Raw genomic sequence first — 19,093 nt, forward strand, 5'->3', positions numbered from 1 at the left:
ATATAGAATATGTGAGTTTTATACAATTCTAAGTCAATGGAAATTAAATTCTGCTTTCCTTGTAAAGCCAACAGGACACATCAGATTTTCAGCTGCCGCTTTCACAGGAGAACTTTCTTGTAAAAAAAACTGTAAAACTAACACATTGGCTAAACTCCCAAATTTGCATTTTTCATGTTTTCAGCATTTCAAAGGAACAGCAACACGTCCAAAGAAAGCAGACACTTCTCACACAGAATAATTTTGTTAAAATCCCACATTTCTATAACAAAACATGTTAGAGAGAGGTTTTTTTGGTGTGTGTGTGTGTTTTTTAATTTTTTTTTTTTAGTTGTCCTGGCAAAAGGGGCTGCTTTGTGAAATCAGTAGTCATCTGCTACCTGCAAGGTACAATATGAGACTCACATGACTCAGTACTGTAAACTGTATCTTCAGATGTGCAATACAGAAACAGCTAGAGACACCAGACAACTTTAGACACTTTAGACAACCAGAGGTGCAACAGAATCTGAAGATCAGATTTTAAGTGTTTGTCTATCCAGATATGATTATCTTCATGAACATGGCTTATTTTACCTGTACTGTGCACTCACTGCTCCCTGTGACTGACATTAGTGTGCTTCTGGTGTGTAGCAGCCATAAAAACAATCATTTTAAGAAGCTTAACATACTCAGGCTTGAAAATCTGAGACTATTGTCCTTTTCAAGTATTTAAAACCATGCCTAGTTCAGAAAAGCTTACAATTACTAAAATATAGAGAAATATTAGAAACAACTTGTCTTTAAAAAAAAAGTGTATTTACTAAATATATATATAGCAGACAGTGAGAGAGCAGATGGGGAAAATATTTTTGCCAATCACTGTTTTTGACTGCAGAGTGAGAAGTCTAATTGAGTGGAAAGATGCAAATGAAACTGAATAGCTCCCAAGCCCTGAAGTGTCAGAGAGGTGGAAGACCCAGGGCTGGATAATCACTCACTTGCAATTTTTTCCTGTCTGAGAGGTGATAATGAGACTTTATTTGCCATGCAAGCACTAGTTAGATTTGCATGTATCTAAATTCTATAGGACTGACTTGTTACACGTTCTATCTTGTGCACAAAAAAACCTATTTTGCATTTTATTTTGATTTTCATTTAGATAATAATGTAACTGTTCAGATATTGTTGACAGAAACGTATTCGGTAAATAGGAAAGAAACAACACTATGCAGGAATCGGGAAGAACCTGGTTATAATGCAACAAAAGTCTGTCAGAATGTCTTACACTGAAAGGAGTTAACAATGTTTGCAGACTCACAGGATTTTAGCAATTGCTCCTCTAATACACATCTGTATAACAGCCCTGACTTTCCTTACTAGTGAGATGAATTCAGCCACAAGGAGAGCTATTAGTAGCATCAGGAACTAAGCTGCTAAATGACATTCTCTCTGACCTTTCTGCTGATCTTTATATCGCATAATTTCTTGCAAGAAACTTAACAGAATCATCAAGAAATGTCCCTGGTTTTTACCATACAGTACAGATTTTACTCATGTGCATTCAGAACTCTTCATGTTTTTCATAAGCCCAGTTCAAGACAGTTCCTTCGCTCCTTGATTCAGATTTAAGAAAACTTGTTTCCTTTCCTCCCAGCAGGAAAGGCTTCCTCTCTCTGCTCATTACTATAGTAATTAATTCTTTATTTGCTGTTAGGTATTCATTAGAAGAATCTTCATTTTTAATAAGAGGAGCTTTATTCTGGTTTCACCTCCTGTATTTTCTGCTTTCTGGGCCAGAATTAACATGAGCAACACAACAGAAATTCTAGTGAGCTCTCCAGTCACACTTACCTTACCTAATCTTCATTTTCTTTATTCTTTCAGTGTTTCCCAAATACTTTATGAGGCTAAATACTATGGAACAGAAGAAACGCTTTTGTTTCTGAGAAAACTGAAGGAAGTGTGTGGGGAGAAATTGGGAGAATGGGACTATTTCTTTCTGTCTCCCCTGGACTGGTTCAGTTTATAAAGTGCAAAATGATTTTTCCATGTTGTTGTCACTGCAAACCTTTCCACTGCTCATCCTTCTTGAACACCTCTGTCTCATCATCTTGTTGGCTCTTATGACTTTCTTTAAAGAAAAAAAAAAGTATTTTAGTGCTGTAGGTTTATCCTATACTTTGTTACTTAGATCCCCGCTACCATTTTAAGGAAACTTCCTATGCAAAATTGTAGCTGCAGTATGTTGTACTGACACAGAAGAGGGAAGCTGTAAATTTCTGATCTGGTGTTATTAGGAAGCATGCTCAATTTGAAACCAAAATCATTCTGTAATTTGTTCAGCTGGTGGAATGGAAAAATAATTAACATATCACAGGTCATTCAAATGAAATACGGAGACTCAGATTTACTGAAGCCAGCCCTCGCCACCCTTATGCACATGGGTAATGTCAATGAATTCAGTGTGACTATCTATGTAATTACCTTGCCCAGGCTTAGTTTGTTGCTGTGACCTGATGCATACCAAACAGGAATCTGGCCTAAGCCTAAACTTCACGTACAGAAAACTGACTTCTGCCCCAGGATTTTGGTTCTTGAGGAATGGAAATACAGCTCCAGTGCAAGTCATCCCCAAAGTACCAGCCATTCAGAAGAGAGAGCTTTGTCTAAACACTACTTAAGAGGCACTGTCTCCTCGTGCCTGGGAGAAAGCAAGCAGAAGAGGCATTTTTCTCCTTCTCTAGGGACTATCAGGGCTCGGGGCTGCTGTCTGAACTTTGCAAAGACTTTCAGAAAAGTCTGAATTGCGGAGGTCTTTCTCATGGCTTGGAACTATTTGCATAGTAAGACATTATGAAGATCAACAGTGGGTGTAAATGTGTAAAAAGGGCTGCATAATCTAGTTCAAGTCAACATCCTCAGAAGAGGAAAGAAAATCCTGTTTAGAATTTATGTTTTACAGTCACCCAACACCAGGGTGCATCTAAGATCTATAAAATCTCAATCTCGTACATGCCAAAGACAAACACCTTACACTTTGGTAAGTATTTTTTTTTTCTTAAAAAAAAAAAAAAAAGTATTCTGCAGCATGTTATGTACATCTAATTCAAAGTAACTGTTTTTTTTCCTTTTTTCCTTTCCATAGAGCTGTGTCTATGTGTCTACATGGCAACATTTTTCTTCAGTTCTGAAAAAGAAAGAGCATTTTTTTCACTTCTACTCCAGCTGGGCATTCTGAAAAAAAAAAAAAAAGCTTCAGATTTTTTACTTTTTGACTTAATTGGCCAAATTTTTATCCAAAATGAAGATTTCTTGAAAGTGTTGAACTTCTGAAAGCAAAGGGGCCAAAACTGACTGACATCTTTGCTATTGTTAATGCAATTTGGTTGTTAAGAGAAGCTTCAAGAAAAACACATCTGCCCTGTTCCCTTCCATCTTCAGTCTAAGACATTCTGCATGCTGTGTTCTGGGCCATTAGTGTTTACATCGTTTCATCTTCTGTGGCAAAGCATATTGCCCTCCTCCTAACTTTAATCTGCTGTCACTGGCTTCCTGTTATGTATGATGTTACAGCATCCACACTGTAATTCAAATTAAAGTGTTTTGTGATTTCACGAGTGATACTGTCAGTTTAATGGCATTTTTATTGCTACTCTTATTTTTAACGTTTCTGTACAAAATCAGCAAGTGGAAAAAAAGCCCCTTTTGATAATATCAATAAGGCAAAAAAAAAAAAAAAAAAAGTCTGATTCCCATTCTCCGAAGGGTCTGCTGTAGTGAATTAGTATTCTGTTAGAGCTTGGTGATGTTTTCCCAGAATGTCTTTCTATGCCTACGCTGTGAGCTCACAGCCCATGCACTGACCTTATAGAAGTGGTTATAATTTCATGGACTGCATCCAGCACTGATGCATGTAGCAGTGTAAGGCTATAGTTTCACAAATGGCTTTCAACTGATCTGCATATGAGTTGCTGCCAAAGGAGGCAGTCCCATCCTTCTCTCAGCCTTGCCCTTACCACAAGACCTTAGGTCTCCTCTCATGCCAGCGGTGGCTCTTAGGGGTTGCGCACTGAGCCAATCAGGGAAAAAATCTGTCTGAAAAAAGGAGCTTTTGTTTGTTTGCCTTCCGGTTAATTTTCAGCTGGATCAGCTGATCCTGATCCTGTTCACCACAGTGTCACAAAAGAGGTGGTGAAAACACGCAGCAACGGAGAAAGGGGAAAAAAGGGTAGCCCACACTTAGATGGGCTTATGTCCAATAATGAAACCACAGCCTGAGCTGCATATAGGAGTAAATTTTTCCTGATTACATGAATTCAGCCCTGTAGGTATAAAATACATGCACTACAATAACTATAAAGAGAGTTTTACCATTAATACAAGAAGTCCAGGGAGACCACAAATGCAAACTTAGGTATTATGACAAAGCTATCTATTTTGTGCTAATCTGATATCTAACTGGTTGAGTCCACCCTTAGACAAAGATCTTTGGTTTATCAAGTACAGACCTCCTTTGCTCTCAATATTTAGTGGTGAAGGGTTCACAAATTATTTCACAAATGCTTATTACTGAAATCACTCCATATTTTAAAAAAATAATTATTACTGCACTAAATTGCTGGTGTAGACAAAAAATAGAAATTACAGCTCTGCTTAAATACACTTGAAGCACCGAATATCAAAGCAGCAGCTGATGCAGCACCACATTACATGAGGTTTTGCTCCTTTCCCTTACACCAACACTGGAAATAGGCCCCAGTTTAGTCAATCACTTATGTGTGATCTGAACATAAACATGTGAATGATCCATTCATTCTCAACAAGCATCTTAAGCACTTGTTGCAGCTGAAAGCCATGGACGACAGATTGCTGAGCTATTGGCAATCCCTAGCCCCCAAAATCAGGATCTGCATCTTCAAAAGCACTGAGGCACATGGGAAAAAGCAGAGACTGGAATGGGAGAAAAGAATAAACGGATGGATAGCTTGTATTTTGTTTATCTAATAAAACATTTTTTCTTTTGTCTCAAAATCTCTGTTGCATGAGAGAGACTTTTTTTCCTGCCTTTAATTATGAAAACCATACAAGTTCAGAAGTGGCTGCGTAAGTCTAGTCTCCACCTCTTCATTTTTTTTAAATTCACATTGGTTGTGCTGTCCAAAAGGTAGGTGGCTTTTCCTGTAGGATATGCCGGTGGCTGATAACAACAAGACACAAATGTGTTTAGGAAGAAGCAATTCATAAACAAAAACAAGCACCATCATTCATGCTATTATTTTTTTTTTTTGCTTCATGTACTTACAGTGAATAAAATACAAAAAGTGCCTTTTACTTGGTTATGTTAGCTCAGGGCAAATACTTATTTGCAATACTATCTGCAAAATGTTCAGCAGCCTCTCTTAGTACTGCTCAAAACAACAAATTTCATAAGAATATTAATTTGACACACAAAAAAAAAAAAGCAAATTTATTTTCATGGTTTCATACAGGAAAAAAGTTCACGTGGAACAACCCCAATTTAACTGACCATTTCATCATCTGGCAAACTTCCAGTTAGTAAAATACAAAAAATTATCCTAGTTCAATCACAACGAAGTTTGACGCACCTCTGTTCCTGGTTCCTAATTCTAGTGCTTTACCTAAGAAGAACTAAGCTTGATGTCAGGACAATGTTTCTATATTGCTGACTTTAGAGGGTAAAGAGCATATCACATAACATTCTCTAAGTCAGGAAAAATAAAAACGCTTTTTATACATTAGTTAAAAACTAAACTGCTTAAAAATACCCTGATTTGAGCAAGACCTTTTGATTAATTAAACCAAAATCTTCTCTCGGTTCAAGAGCCCAATAAGAACCCTTAATTACATAATCAAAAATTATGTCAGGAAAGAGCATCATGAAAATCTCATTATGCACTTTTTAGTACGTGATTAGTTTTAACTAGGTGGGTATGATTGAGGAAGAGCCAAAGAGGGGAAATATGATAAAAGAGGTGAATCAGACAGTGGAAAGAAAAGAGCATCAGAGAAGTGAATAATGACAAATAAAACTCCCTTCCAGAATGTCTTCAAAAATTGGATTTCTTGACTTGATGATAGAATTACAGAATTCTACATTGATTACAGCATGTTTGAAATAAGACATGCTTCTCAATGCTATGCATTTAGGATTTGACACAAAGCTAACTGATGCCAATGAAAAGGCAATAGGCTGTATTTCCAATTAACTAGTGAGTTCAATACCAGGAATATGTTCCAAAAATTTTGTCCATGTCACCTGACCTTATGATGGAAACAACTGTCCGTTCTCATTGTGCTGTCTCTCTGCTAAATGTAATGGTAACACAACATTTTACAAAATAGGACATAATACAAAAATTCTGTATAGATTCTATGAGATAGTTTAAGTATATCCTTCCTTCTTCTCAAATCCCGAATCCTTTTTGTCATTAAGTTGTTGACCTTTGGTTTTCTCTGGGATATCAGTTATGAAATAATAAGGTACATGAGGACTCTAAGGAGAAGCACAGGCTTCAGGCACTGCTGTCTCATCACACACTGAGGCGACCTGAACAACAACTTGGTTAAAATGTAAATAGCTGACTGGAAACTCGTGTGACATTGTGGGGGCCCCCTTGAGTGTGTTCTGTAAGTCAAAGACAGGAACTGCAAACTCCTGCATTCTGGGTTTGCACATATTGACACTGTGTTCTTGGGCAAGCCACTTCAGCTGTCTATATCTCAGTTACTCCATTTTCAAATGGACATAATAATACTTAACTTCTTCTGCCACACACTGTGAGTCTAATTAAGTGCTTTCAGAGTTTGACTGAATGTGTACAATATTATCCTCTAATCAAAGAGAATTCCACCCAGCCCTGCCTAGCAATTCAGTTCCTTTGTTCTCCAAGCTCACTCTAAGCCTCTCTATATTTGTCCTATGCCATTCTGCAGACAAGTTACCTGAGCGTTTTTCTTCCAAAAATTATTTTTATGCTGATTGTAAAAAAGGAAATGCAAATGCTCCACTGGCAGTTTAGGCTCCTGGAGAGTGAGAACCTGAGAAATTATTTCTGCAAAGCTCACTGCAAACTATGTCTATATATCTTGCTTGAAGATAAATCATTTGTAGAAATCAAAGGGATTAATTCTTAGCTAGAATAAATCAGCAGTGGCTTTAGTGAAACCAGTAAGCTGCAATGAAATATATAGGGGTAGGTGAAAGGTGATTCACATCCACTATACACAGGCCAGGATCTGATTTCAATTACACTGGTGGAAATCTCCATTCACTACATTATTTTGACTGAAGTTTCTAGAATTACTCTGCATATCTACAGATACAATGACAGGTTTTAAATTAGCTACGACCATTCAGTAAACAGTGCCTGGAGTCAGGGCTTGTTCCCTGCTCAGCAGCAGCCATAAAAGCAAGCAGCATTTTAGAACCTATATAGAAACAATACGCTGAACATCATGGTACCACAGAACAAACCCCTGGTGCACACACGTCTTTAAAGCATTGCAGAAATCCATTACTACCACCTCTAAAAGAATATAGTAGGACTACTATAAGTACAGAGGAGGGCGGTAAAGGTGATCAAACACATGAAATGGCTTCCATATGATGAGAGACTAACAGAACAGGGTATTTTAACTTGATGTAGAAACCACTGAAGGCGAATATCCTAAAGGTCTACAAAATCTTAAATGGACAGTAGAAGGAGCAGGGACAGTGATTAAGCTCTATTTCTCACAATATTAAAGTTAAGGCGTACACGTAAATTGCCAGATCTGAAGCAAAAGGGATTTTTTAATTATTTTTTATAGAACACATCATGAAATGTGGAACCAATTGAATCCTGGAAATCGCCAACTAAAGAATCCTGGAAAAGCCAACAGTTTAAATGTGTGTGAAAGGCTTTAGGAGAACTCCTTGTGAAATAGGTCCACGAGCGACTATTAAAAGCAATGGTCCAGGTACAACCTCTAGGCTCAGGAAATCCTCATGCTACCTTAAGCCAGGTAGGTCATATACAGCACCTGAGTGCCAAAATTGTTTGGGGGAACAAAACTTCTTCTGACCCGTGGATTTCACATGTACACCTTTGATATTTCTATACTGCTCAGTGAAATGGGCTGTGGCTGAGTTAATGCTGAACTGGGCTGGTAAATTTAGGGTGCCCTGCAGACAGACATCATGTAACAGATCTGGAAACAGTATAACTGCGATCATGTGAGCTAAGGCTCTGTGATGCCTGCCTTTATGCAGTCCGTACCTGCTCATACACAGTTCCACACAAAGCTCACTTCTAGCTTTAAGTTTCTCTTAAAGTTAGCTTGCCATACGTGGACTGTTTGAGACCCATTTTCACCAAGAGGTCCGTACAACCAACTTGTACAGCAGCATACAGGAGCCTATAATCCAGCAGCTCTTTTAACACAACAATAAGAACACACACAAAAAGACCCAGTGGAGATCCATACAGGAAAGTAATGTTCATATATATTGTCCCCTAGATGTACACTGTACCCTAGACTCTGTCATCCAGATACTGTTCACCACAGAAAGGCTCAATAACGTGTGAAAGTGTGGTGTACCAAATTCTACTGAAAAGCAGTATAAACATCTTCAAAACTCAAAGCATGTGAGGCTGGAGTTTATTTAGCACCACGATAAATAAATAAATTAATTAATGGGATCGATTCATATAAATCACATATACAATGTGTACACATATACAATGCAGAATGTGTAATGCACTGAACATCTGCCTTTGTCATCAAGCCACTTTGAAACTAAGCATGAGTGGCTATTCTTTGTTAAGCCAAAAATGGGGATTGGATGCAAAATTTCCTAATGTTAGCAGAAAGAACACTTGTTAACTCCAGCAAACTTCAAATACGCTTTTAGGAAGACTAATAGAGAGATAAGCCTTTCAGAATGGAATAACAATGGTTAAAGGAGAAGAAGAAGGAAAAAAAAAAAAACAGTGGGGAAGAGGCAGGTAGGTACATTAGTGGATCTTCCTTGCTAAAGAGTATAATCTCAGTTTAAATTAACAAATTCCACAATCACTCTGGATTTCTAAATCTTATTCTACAGCAGCCTTCCCAGAACCTTCAGCATGGCCTTCACAAGGCTGATGGTGAATAATATTTTCTCCTACAACAGGGAACACAATCAGTACAGAGACAAACACATAGTTGATAATTATTTTTTTGGTATTGTAATACCATGTAGAGACCTTAACACCTTGGTGTTACTGTGGTAGACAATGTACAAACATAACAGCTCCAAACAACTTACAAGCACATGTAAATTAATTACATCTTCATGAAAGATGGTGAATTTCATGGTAATTGATATGTCACTCTCCTGATAATTGACTCCCTGACTGTTTTACAAAGTAGTAGCATTTTTTTTGTTTGCTTTTGAAGTGCTCACTTGAAAAAATATTGATAGTAAAATTTATCTTCAAAACTGAACAGTAGTTGTAAACTACCTCCTTTTTAAAAATAATTTAAAAAAAGAAGAAGGAGAAAAAAAACAAGCTAGGAGGCACAAATTCAGCTTAAGCTTTGTTCAGTTAATACACAACATCCCTTTAAAAATAAAAGAGCTGGCTGGCTAGTTACAGATTTTTGTCTTTAAAATTAAAAGCCATGCTAGCAACTAATAAATCATCTAGTCTGAAGTAAGGATTCTCTGTGTATATCTGAGATAATTTGGAAAGAAATAAAGTAAACAGTAACTAACAAAACAAAACTCTTTACAGTACCAAAAATATTTTTTCTACAGCTAAAAGAAAACTATTTCAAAAAAGAGTGAAAATTCTCTCTTTAATTTTAATGTAAACTTCTTTCATAACATTTTAATCTTTCCAGTCAGAAGTAGCATCCTTTTAAAATACCTTACATAATAATGCTTTTAAAGTTAACAATAAAGTTAGAAATTGTGTATGTATCTCACACACAACGTAAACAAAAAGACATGCACACTACACAGTAGTTCAAGTATTGCTCAGAGAGCATCCCACTGATTCTCTACGATGGTCTCCTGTCTCAGCATTTGCTGAGGAAATGAAACTATTATGAGACTTCTGAGGCAAAAACAGGATCTAGAGTTAACAAATCAAAACTTTCAAACTGTCAGCTTTCTCATTCAGCCACAGGGTGGGGGCGTAGCTTTGGGGATGCTGATTTTTCCAAACAGAGAATACTGTTATTTAAACCATTAGGATGTTTTAAATGAGAGTCTTGTCACTTGTCCTACACAGAAATATCATTTGATTTTTAAAAAGACAGCAACTAGAGACACACTAACTAAATAAATGAAAATGTTCTAGTAACTCTCAGAAGAAAACAAATGGTAATAATTAACTTGAAGGAAAAACAGTGAATTTAGAGTCTAATCCGACCTGTCCTGAAGTCTTGCTTCTTTATCCTTGTCTCAGGCCTGTGCTGTGGCGCTCTTCCATCTCCCGTAGTGCCCCTCCACGCAGCTCAGATCTGTGCAAAACCCAGAATTATCTCCTGCTATCCCCTTTCCCTCAGTGCTTTTCCCTCTGATTTCCTACAATTATGGATGTATGAGCTTTCCCACATTTTTCTTCCCATTTTGAGCAATCATGTTTCTGACTGACTTGGAGTGAAGGCAACATTTCTCACTGATAAGGTTGCAGAAATGGAGTGAGATTACAATGTATCATGAAAATAATGTTTGCAAAGGTGTGAATTGTGTACCTTGACCCAAAGCTACATCATAAGAAGATCTGGCAAGCTAACATATCAATATTACTTGATTCAGACAATTTCAACATCTAGGTCTAAAAACATCTTCAATATTTCTTTATGAAGCAGACATACAGCCTGCTGCCACTATATCTTGACTGAAGAGTTGTTTTTTCATGTCATGTAATATGATATCCATGAAGCTTAAATCAGAATTAAAGATGACAATTGTGTGTTGGACTGCCATCATTTCCTCCTAAATAGAAAACTTAATGCTTAGGATAAAAGAGACCCACCAAGACAGAAAAACATCACTGTTAAGTTGAAACAACAAAAGAGGTATTTTGTTTTAGCCTGAGGAAAATGATGTTTTATTACATTACTTGTGTTCATGTTTAAGGTAATAGATGAGATCTGTCCCTGCAGTTATGCCACTTAAAAGTTCACATTATTAACATTTTTTTTTAATTTTCTCTTGAAATATTTTTCTCCTTAATTCAAAGGAAATAAATATTTATTTTTACCATGAAGAAAGCCTGGCAGCTTTCCTATGGTGCATTGAAGATATTTGAGTGAATCTCCACTGGTATGAATCACGTTAGCTTTCTGGAAGTCAGTGGGACCAGCAGTGACTTATAGGGCTCCGTTTACTGTTGTGTGCAATTTACTCAGTTCACCTCAGTTCACCTTGTACCCACTTTGCATAAGCAGTTATAGCCAACTAAAACCATAACATTTCTGATTCACACCAGAGAAACACTTACATTTCTTGTATATGTTCTCCATTGGCATAGAAGTGTTTGACCTCTTATTTCTGCATAGCTGTGTACTTTCTGTGTATGCATTCCTGAATGCATTTCTATGCGCCAGAGCTTTGTGTTTGTGTGCCTGCCCCTCAGTACATCTCAGAGGAGGGAGATATGGAGATTTGGGTGCATTTCTCTGTGCATGCAAGTGCCTGTTGTGCATTTCTGTCCCAGTGAAGCTGCGTGTACGTCTCCACTTTCAGAGGCGCGTGCATTTGTGCCTATTTCTGTGCGTACATGAGTTTGTGTGCGAGTGTGCCTGTCCTGGTGTGCATCTGCTCACATCAGGCCATGGGCTGTGAGGGGTCTGTGTGTGTGTCCACGGCATGTGGTGGTGTGTTGCGTTACTGCGGTGTGGAGTGCCTGAGTTCAGTGTCTGCATGTGTTGTGTGAATGTAGTGTTTGTGGGGTCCGTGTGTTGGCTGTGAGGAGTGCGTGTGTGAGGGGCAAACGGACTGAGGGTGAGCAGTTCGTGTGGCATGTAAGGGAGTGTGGGTGTGAGGGGTGAGTGGATTGAGGGAGCGTGGGGCATTTGGCATGTGAGGGAGCTCGGGTGTGAGCAGACCGAGGGGTGAGTGGATGGAGGGAGCATAGGGCATGTGGTGTGTGAGGGGTGAGTGGATTGAAGGAGTGTGGGGCATGTGGTGTGTGAGGGAGCTCAGGTGTGAGGGGTGAGTGGATTGAAGGAGTGTGGGGCATTTGGTGTGTGAGGGAGCTCGGGTGTGATGGGTGTCTGTGTGAGGAGTGAGTGAACTGAGAGGTAAGTGGACTGAGGGAGTATGGGTGTGAGGGGTGAGTTATGTCTGAGGGATAAGTGGTCTGAGGGAGCACAAGGCATGTGGTATGTGTGGGAGTTCGGGTGTGAGTGAACTGAGGGCTGACTGGACCGAGGGAGCGCGGTGAGGCCGCGCGCCCGCCGCGCGCCACCCGTGACGGCCGTCCCGTCCCTCCCACCCTCGCCCCCCACCGGTCTCCCCTCAGCCACCTCCGGCCGGCCGCTGCCCGCCACTGCCTGCGCCGGGCCTCCAGGGGCCGGGCTCCGCCGCCTCCTCCCGCCCCGTCCCGCCTTCCTCGCCCGCCTCTCGCTCCCCCACACCCCCCCGCCGCCGGGGCTTCCCTTCCTCTCCTCATTCAGCGCCGACTCGGCCGCCGAGCGCCTGCCGCGCCGCCGTTCCCCCGGCATGTCCCGCAGCCGGGCTCCCCTCAGCGCCCGGCTCCTGTAGCGCCTCCGCCCGCGGGCGAGGCAGGGCCGAGGGGGGCGGCCAGGGGGGTGCCGTTCCCGGGGCTCTCCGGACACCGTGGGGCTATGGGGGGCTCCTGAGGCGAGCAGCGGGGAAGCGGAACGCCTCGCCCCGCCGCCACTACCACTACCACCACCATGGAGCCGCCTTCTCCTCCTCCTCCTCCTCCTCCTCACCCCGGCGCGGCGGAGCCCGCCGGCTGCCCCAAGGACACCGACCGTCAGCTGCGCCTCCGTCTCTGCGTCCTCAACGAGATCCTCAGCACCGAGCGGGACTACGTGGGGACCCTCCGGTTCCTGCAGTCGGTGAGCAGCGGGGGGACAAAGCCCCCCTCAGGGGCTCGGCTCCTCCCCGGGCGGGCCGGGGGCTGCGAGCCGCGTCCCGGCGGCGGGGCAAAGTGTGAGGGGGGCAGGCCCGCTCCGGCCGGGGAAATTTCTGCTCTTCGAGCCGCAGAGGGCGGGGGATGCCCCCGCTGCGTGAGGGGGCCGCCAACGGCGGCGTTTGGGCCTCCGGCGAGGAAAAAAAAACATAGCTGGGGCGGTGGAGGGCCGGCTGTGCCGCCCCTGCAGCCCCGGGGAAGCACGCGGGTGCCCTGTCGTGTTGTGAGGTGACAGGGACCGCTCCAGGAATGAATGTGCCTCGCCGAGTGCCTCCCCCTTTTGTTGTTGTTCAGAAGTTGCTGTTCCGCCCAGCTGCGAGCTCTATCCTTGCCTGTTGGCTGTTATTTGTAAATAAATACTATATATATATATATATATATATATATTGCTTTACGGGTAAACACAAACATGGGATTGGGCAGGGTGTGACTGTGCATGTGGAGACAATTATACCCGCCCTCCGAACGGAGTGGTTCAGAAGTAAAACTCCATCTGGATGTTTCCTTTTTCCTACGTAGGCTCTAGATGTGGAATTCATCAGCATACCACCACAGTCCTGCAAATAACTCGAAGAGCCTGCAGTAAAAGTTACTAGATAACAGATATGCCATAAAAAAGAAGAAGAAGAAACTATTTGATCACACAGAGATCAGGAATCAAAGCAAGGGAAGTCTCTGCAGAGATTTCCAAAAGATTGGTCAGGGCAAAAATTCTTTCTGGTGTTTTGCTAGATAAGTACTAAACCCTGATTTCATCTAAATGGCTTAGACCCTGGACCCTTTTTGACTCATCTTCCCAGCAAAGTTTTTGTTTGTTGCTTAAATTCGGTTTGTCTTCAGCGTTGTTCAGAGTCACCCAAGTGGCAAACTGTCTAGCGTAAAGATAAATGAAAAGGAAGTGGTTGCTTTAAGAACTAGTCTCTACTTAAATCCTCCTTTTCTCTCTCAAATAGTTGAACACAAAGTCTGTAATTTCACAAAGCTTCCAATTAAAGTGTCAGTTAGCTTCATTTGAAATGAGGATTCTGTCTCACTGTAAGGAGATTCCTAAAATAGCTGCAAGTTGCAAAATGCCCCACCCTATAGACAAAACAAAATAATAATCATAATAAAACTCAGAAAATTCCTCTGTCCTAAGTACTGAATTTGCGATTTTGTGAGCTGCAGGCTGGAATGCAGATTCAGGCTGCATGTGTTTTTTAGCTTCAGTTCCTACAGCTAAATGCATTTGCATTATTAACTAATGGGATTCTCATATATTTAAACAGAACAAAACAGTCATTTATTTATATTTGTTAACTTGGCAGTTTTTGTGGGAGCAGCGGTGAGTAATGTGCCTTAGGTAATGGCAGGAGAAGATACCGATGGAGTATGCTTGGCTGCCTTCTCAGGATGGCTCGCTGCAGCCGGAGCCTTTCACAGTCACTTTGTTAGTAGCTACTCACCGGAGATTGGCGGTAGAATTATCTTGGGGGCCGGTTCTGATAGTGTAGCTTTACTCCCCTGTGGAGTTTCTGTTTCGGTAATTATGTTTGAATAAAGCACTGAGGGATGGGATCTTTCCTATCTCTAGGCCTTGGTTTAGAGCAGCGTTCACACATAGGCTTAACTTGAAGCACGTATTGAATGTTCCTCTGTTGTCCTAAATAACAAGTTCCTTCAATCATTGACCTAGTTCTTATGGGCCGAGTCTCTATACAACTGCATTCAGGCAGCTGAATGGTTTTAGCACCAAGGAAAGGAGAATGAGGGCCTACTGCAGTGCGTGAGGGTGAATGGAGCAGTAGTGGGAAGATATTTTTAAAAAAATTTGGAGTGAGAAATATTTTCTGCATGAATTTGGTGGAAGGCCCTAACATAGTACCTTCTAACAAGTAGCTCTGGGATTCGGTATTCTCAAATCTACGTGGGCCTCACAAATTAAGTCCACTTTACTCCCATTAGCTTTTTTCTGAGTGCTCAGATGTGACTGCGTAGGAACTGTTGCTTTTGCCACATGGGTCTCGTTCTTACTGTCTCATGTTCCGTGTGAGCAGCACTTACCCAGTGCAAAATAAACATAAACTCTTCTACTTTCTGGGGTATGGTACCCAGTTAACACTCACACGTGGTTGTGTGATATTAATGTGTTTTTTTTTTCCAGTGTGAATTGTACTGAAATTGATTATTTTTCCATAAGTTATAGAAAGAATTTCTTGGCAGCAGTGGAGAAAAGGCTGCAGTTCCCAGATCCTATGGAAACTAGTTCCTGTTGAACATGAGCTGAGACAGGAGAGGTGCAGGTTCCTTTGCTTCAGTAACTTTAATCACTTTGATAAATAAAGGAAGGCTAAATCTCACATCTTTCAGTCATCAGAATGAGTTTTCCATAAGTAAGATGGGACAGTTGTGCTTTAGAAAAAGGTTAGGTGAGGGAGTTTGTGCTCCTCGTTAAATATTTGCTGTTGAAGCTGGAGTTCTCATTAAGTATTCTCAATAAACAATGTTTTAAAAAGCAAACAACTAAATTCTATGGGTTTATTCACAGCCCTGAGGTTGCTTGCTAACAGAAGCTTCCATGTGTTCCCTAGTAATGTAAAAGAATCTCTTAAGTATTTGATACTATGGATTTGCAAAACAACTAAGAGTATTTTTGTCCTTTTTAGAAGACTAGCATGTGACCATGTTAAAGGAAAGGTTTCCTTTTATCTTTTTCTTATTCTTAGAAATCTTCCCCTCCCCCAACCCCCCTCCAAGCTGTAGGGAAAGTAGTTTCCCCGGAAACAAAGGGACTCAATCTTTATTTTATTTTACTTGTGTAGAAGATTGTCTTTATTTTTGCTTCTATGGATTCGTAAAGCGGGTATCATGAAAGTTATGGCACGTCAAGTTCTCTTTTTCATGGTAACTAACAGTTTTTGTTGTGAGAAAACATCTTGCTATTGGTTTTGTGCTCAGAAGTAAAAACATCAATAAAAATGCTCCAAGTATTTACCTATTTAAATAATGTAGTGTCTAGAACCTGTTATTTCATACCTCTAGTAATTCTCACAAAAGTTGTATCTGCAATGTTAACTTAGCTGTCTCACTACAGCTTAACTGTTTTATTCAATCCAATAGGTTTGATTTGGGGGCGCAAGAAGGCAGTTTTGGTCAGTTTGTTCCTGGTCAGTTTCTGTTACACCTGTGAGAAGTCCCATTGCAGTATTATGTACCAGAAGTGTGCAGAGAACGAAACCTCATCTCTTTTTACTGTGGTTTGCTCCAGATCTTGCAAGATGAGGTGATCAGTTCCAAGGGTTATAGCTATTTTATTAGAGTGCCTAGATTCCATATTAAATGTTAGTAAGGTACAGATAGGATACTCATGCATATCATAGGATTTTGATAGACTTACTTTTCCTAGATTGAACCTCAAAAGGAGGAGTTACCATACTGAGAAAGGGCAAACTGTTTTCTACCAGCTCTCAGCTAATGATCTGAAGTTACTCAATTATGAATATGCACAGGCTGTATTGTGTCCTATCTTATCTGCCATTTTACCAGGCAGGTGTGATGTTGAAAAATACAGAATCCTGCTTGAAGAAATACTGTGGAAGTCATGAATATTAATAGATAATGTAGTTCTGTGGATATGTGCTAAATTTCTTTATAAAGCCCCATTATACGGACCAATTTTTAAAGCAGCAGGGAGAACTACAGGGAATGGATGAAAACATACTGCTGCCAACGTCATTAAAGAACTACTGATCAAATGAGAAACAAAGTGGAAAATTGTCTGAAGCTAATGGAACTTGACTAAAAGTTACTGATGGAGTAAGATAAACTTCAAAGAGAACAGGGCAAATAGTTCTGTTGTAAGTCTCTGCTGAGATCATAAGCCATAAGCATTTTCAGTCTCCAGACTTCAAGATTCAATTAATCCTTTGCCTCCCCACAGCCTCTTTTAACAGTGCGATTTATGCAGAAATGTTTATGCGTTATATGCGATCTTGTAAATATTTCAGTTTTATGTGACAGAACTAAAACAGGCGATGATTCACTTTGATGACCAGTCTGATAAATGTTAAAGCATCTGTCTGGTGACATACAGTTTTGCTAGCATACCAAGGTTGACATGAATTTGTGGCTGACAGTAGAACCTTTGGGTACTGAGGCATAACGTTGGCACTCTGCAGCCCCTAAGTTTACCTGTTCTCTAGGTATCTGTTCTTGCCTGTGCTGTAGAAAAAAGTCCCTGCAAAATTCCTTGAGAAAAGAAGGGTTGTGGTTTGTTTGAATGCTATATAGTCGTTCCACAGAATTACGGTCAAATCTGTGATATTGGTATTGTGGTGATTAAAGACCGTTTTTCAAGTGAGGAGGCGCAGAAGCCCTGAGTAATTTCATGCACGTTCACTGACCATTGTTCTAAAGATAGATTGAATAGTGGTATGCAACAATTAGATGTCAGCATTTAGAGGTTTGGCTTAGCAGTTTATAGATGTAATCATATTAATTGCATGTGAAAGTGTAGTAACAGTAATTATCCAATATACTAGATTGCAATGGTAGGTAGTTTGTTGTATACACACATTTTTTCTCCGCAGTTCTTTAATTTCACTGAACACTTGGCTGTGACCTGCACATGCAGCTCCCCCAACTTGGTCAGGTAATTGCAAGTATATACAACCGAATTGTGCTCTGCATCATATGCAGATAGGGCTCTTTCATCTCTCCAAAGACAAACCACCAACGTGTAAATTTTAATATCAGGATGCCAGGATGTAGTTTTAGCTTAAGCAGTTGCTGCGTGCTCAGTGCAGGCATGAGAACATGAAAGTTGAGCTGTCCTTATCAGACAGGTATCAGGTTGGATAACTAATTGTACCAGGACTATTTTTAGGTTTGAATATTATGGCATCCATTATTTTTATATGAAGATTAGAAGTCTTCTTCCATCTTATCTATTGTATAAATATTATGTTAGGACACATGCCATCAGATAAATTAACCCACATCCTACAGTCTCAAAATATTTGTTATGCTCCCTTTTCTTGTTTGCTTTGTGGCTGTAATTGATCTAGTATCTCTGGATTTTGCACTCCACCCATCTCAAAATATGATAAGCATCACAGGCCTCTTATTTTTTTCTTCATATTTCACAATCGTGTTTGCATCCAAGATTAGGGCTCTGGTACTCAGAGCAGCAAACAAGCCATTTGTCTCATCTGTGAGGTGTGGTTTCCTGCTCTGTTCTCTGTGAGTTTCACCCTCAGTAGACCCAGATAAACTCTGATTCTGGAAGGTGAACCATATGGTTTGGGTGATGCTGTTCCTCTGCTATGAGACAGCTAAAAGAGCAGTTGGGGAGAGGAAGGAGATGGAAATTGTTTGGAAGAGATCTAAACTAGCTTTGCTGTTTGGTAGTTTCGGTTACTCAGATGTGCTCACCTAAATCCAATTGTTATGATTGCCTATGATCAAGACTTTCTGCTGTTGAGTCTTAACAACATGGGATGTTTTTCTTAAAAGCCTGGTTCATGACACTTGTAAATTGAGGAAGATTGTGGCTTTCGTTTTAAAGGGCAAGTTTTGTAGCCCTTGTGGTTGTAGAGTGTGAAGAACACCAGCAAAGCATAAATGTTCATTAGTTTTTAGGAGTTTGCATTATGACTCTTGAATTGAGCTGGCAGTTCTGTTGGTAGGAGTTCGCTTTTCAGATAGTGCTCTGCAAAAACAGCTACTAAAGGCTGAAATGCAAGCAGGTGAGGAAGTTCTTTTGTGCTGGATACTAAGAGAATGTGAAGAAAATGGTCTGGAGGTAGAAAGTGAAACAAAAATGGAAAACGGAAAAGCAAAAGAAAGCACTGAAAATATTTATTCATCTTTAGGCTTAGAAAGAAGAAAGCCTCATCTGGTGTACTGCAGCGAAACTTCAGGGATATCAATGGCATTGTCAGTTTTCTGTAGCAAAGGATTTTTTCCGTACA

The 19,093-nt window shown here is 40.4% G+C and overlaps 2 protein-coding genes across 5 annotated transcripts in view; one reads left to right on the forward strand and one right to left on the reverse strand.

The window, feature by feature from the left end:
* Positions 1-10,495, reverse strand: part of ARFGEF2 (ADP ribosylation factor guanine nucleotide exchange factor 2) — a 61,441-nt gene extending 50,946 nt beyond the window's left edge. The window contains exon 1 of the mRNA XM_035548318.1: positions 10,404-10,495. The gene's annotated coding sequence lies outside the window, so the exon portion shown is untranslated. The remainder of the gene's footprint in view (positions 1-10,403) is intronic.
* Positions 10,496-12,606: 2,111 nt separating this feature from the next.
* The window catches only part of PREX1 (phosphatidylinositol-3,4,5-trisphosphate dependent Rac exchange factor 1), a 172,430-nt gene continuing 165,943 nt past the window's right edge, over positions 12,607-19,093 (forward strand). For 3 of the 4 annotated variants that reach the window (XM_035548098.2, XM_035548099.2, XM_035548100.2), the window contains exon 1: positions 12,636-13,068. In XM_035548098.2, coding sequence (XP_035403991.1) covers positions 12,901-13,068 — 168 coding nt within the window. In that variant the 5' untranslated portion in view covers positions 12,636-12,900. Of the gene's footprint in view, positions 13,069-19,093 lie in introns of all 4 variants that reach the window. The other variant, XM_035548097.1, reaches the window with a different exon arrangement.

The sequence above is a fragment of the Cygnus atratus genome, chromosome 16 (genome assembly GCF_013377495.2).
Source record: "Cygnus atratus isolate AKBS03 ecotype Queensland, Australia chromosome 16, CAtr_DNAZoo_HiC_assembly, whole genome shotgun sequence".
Lineage (NCBI taxonomy): Eukaryota > Metazoa > Chordata > Aves > Anseriformes > Anatidae > Cygnus > Cygnus atratus.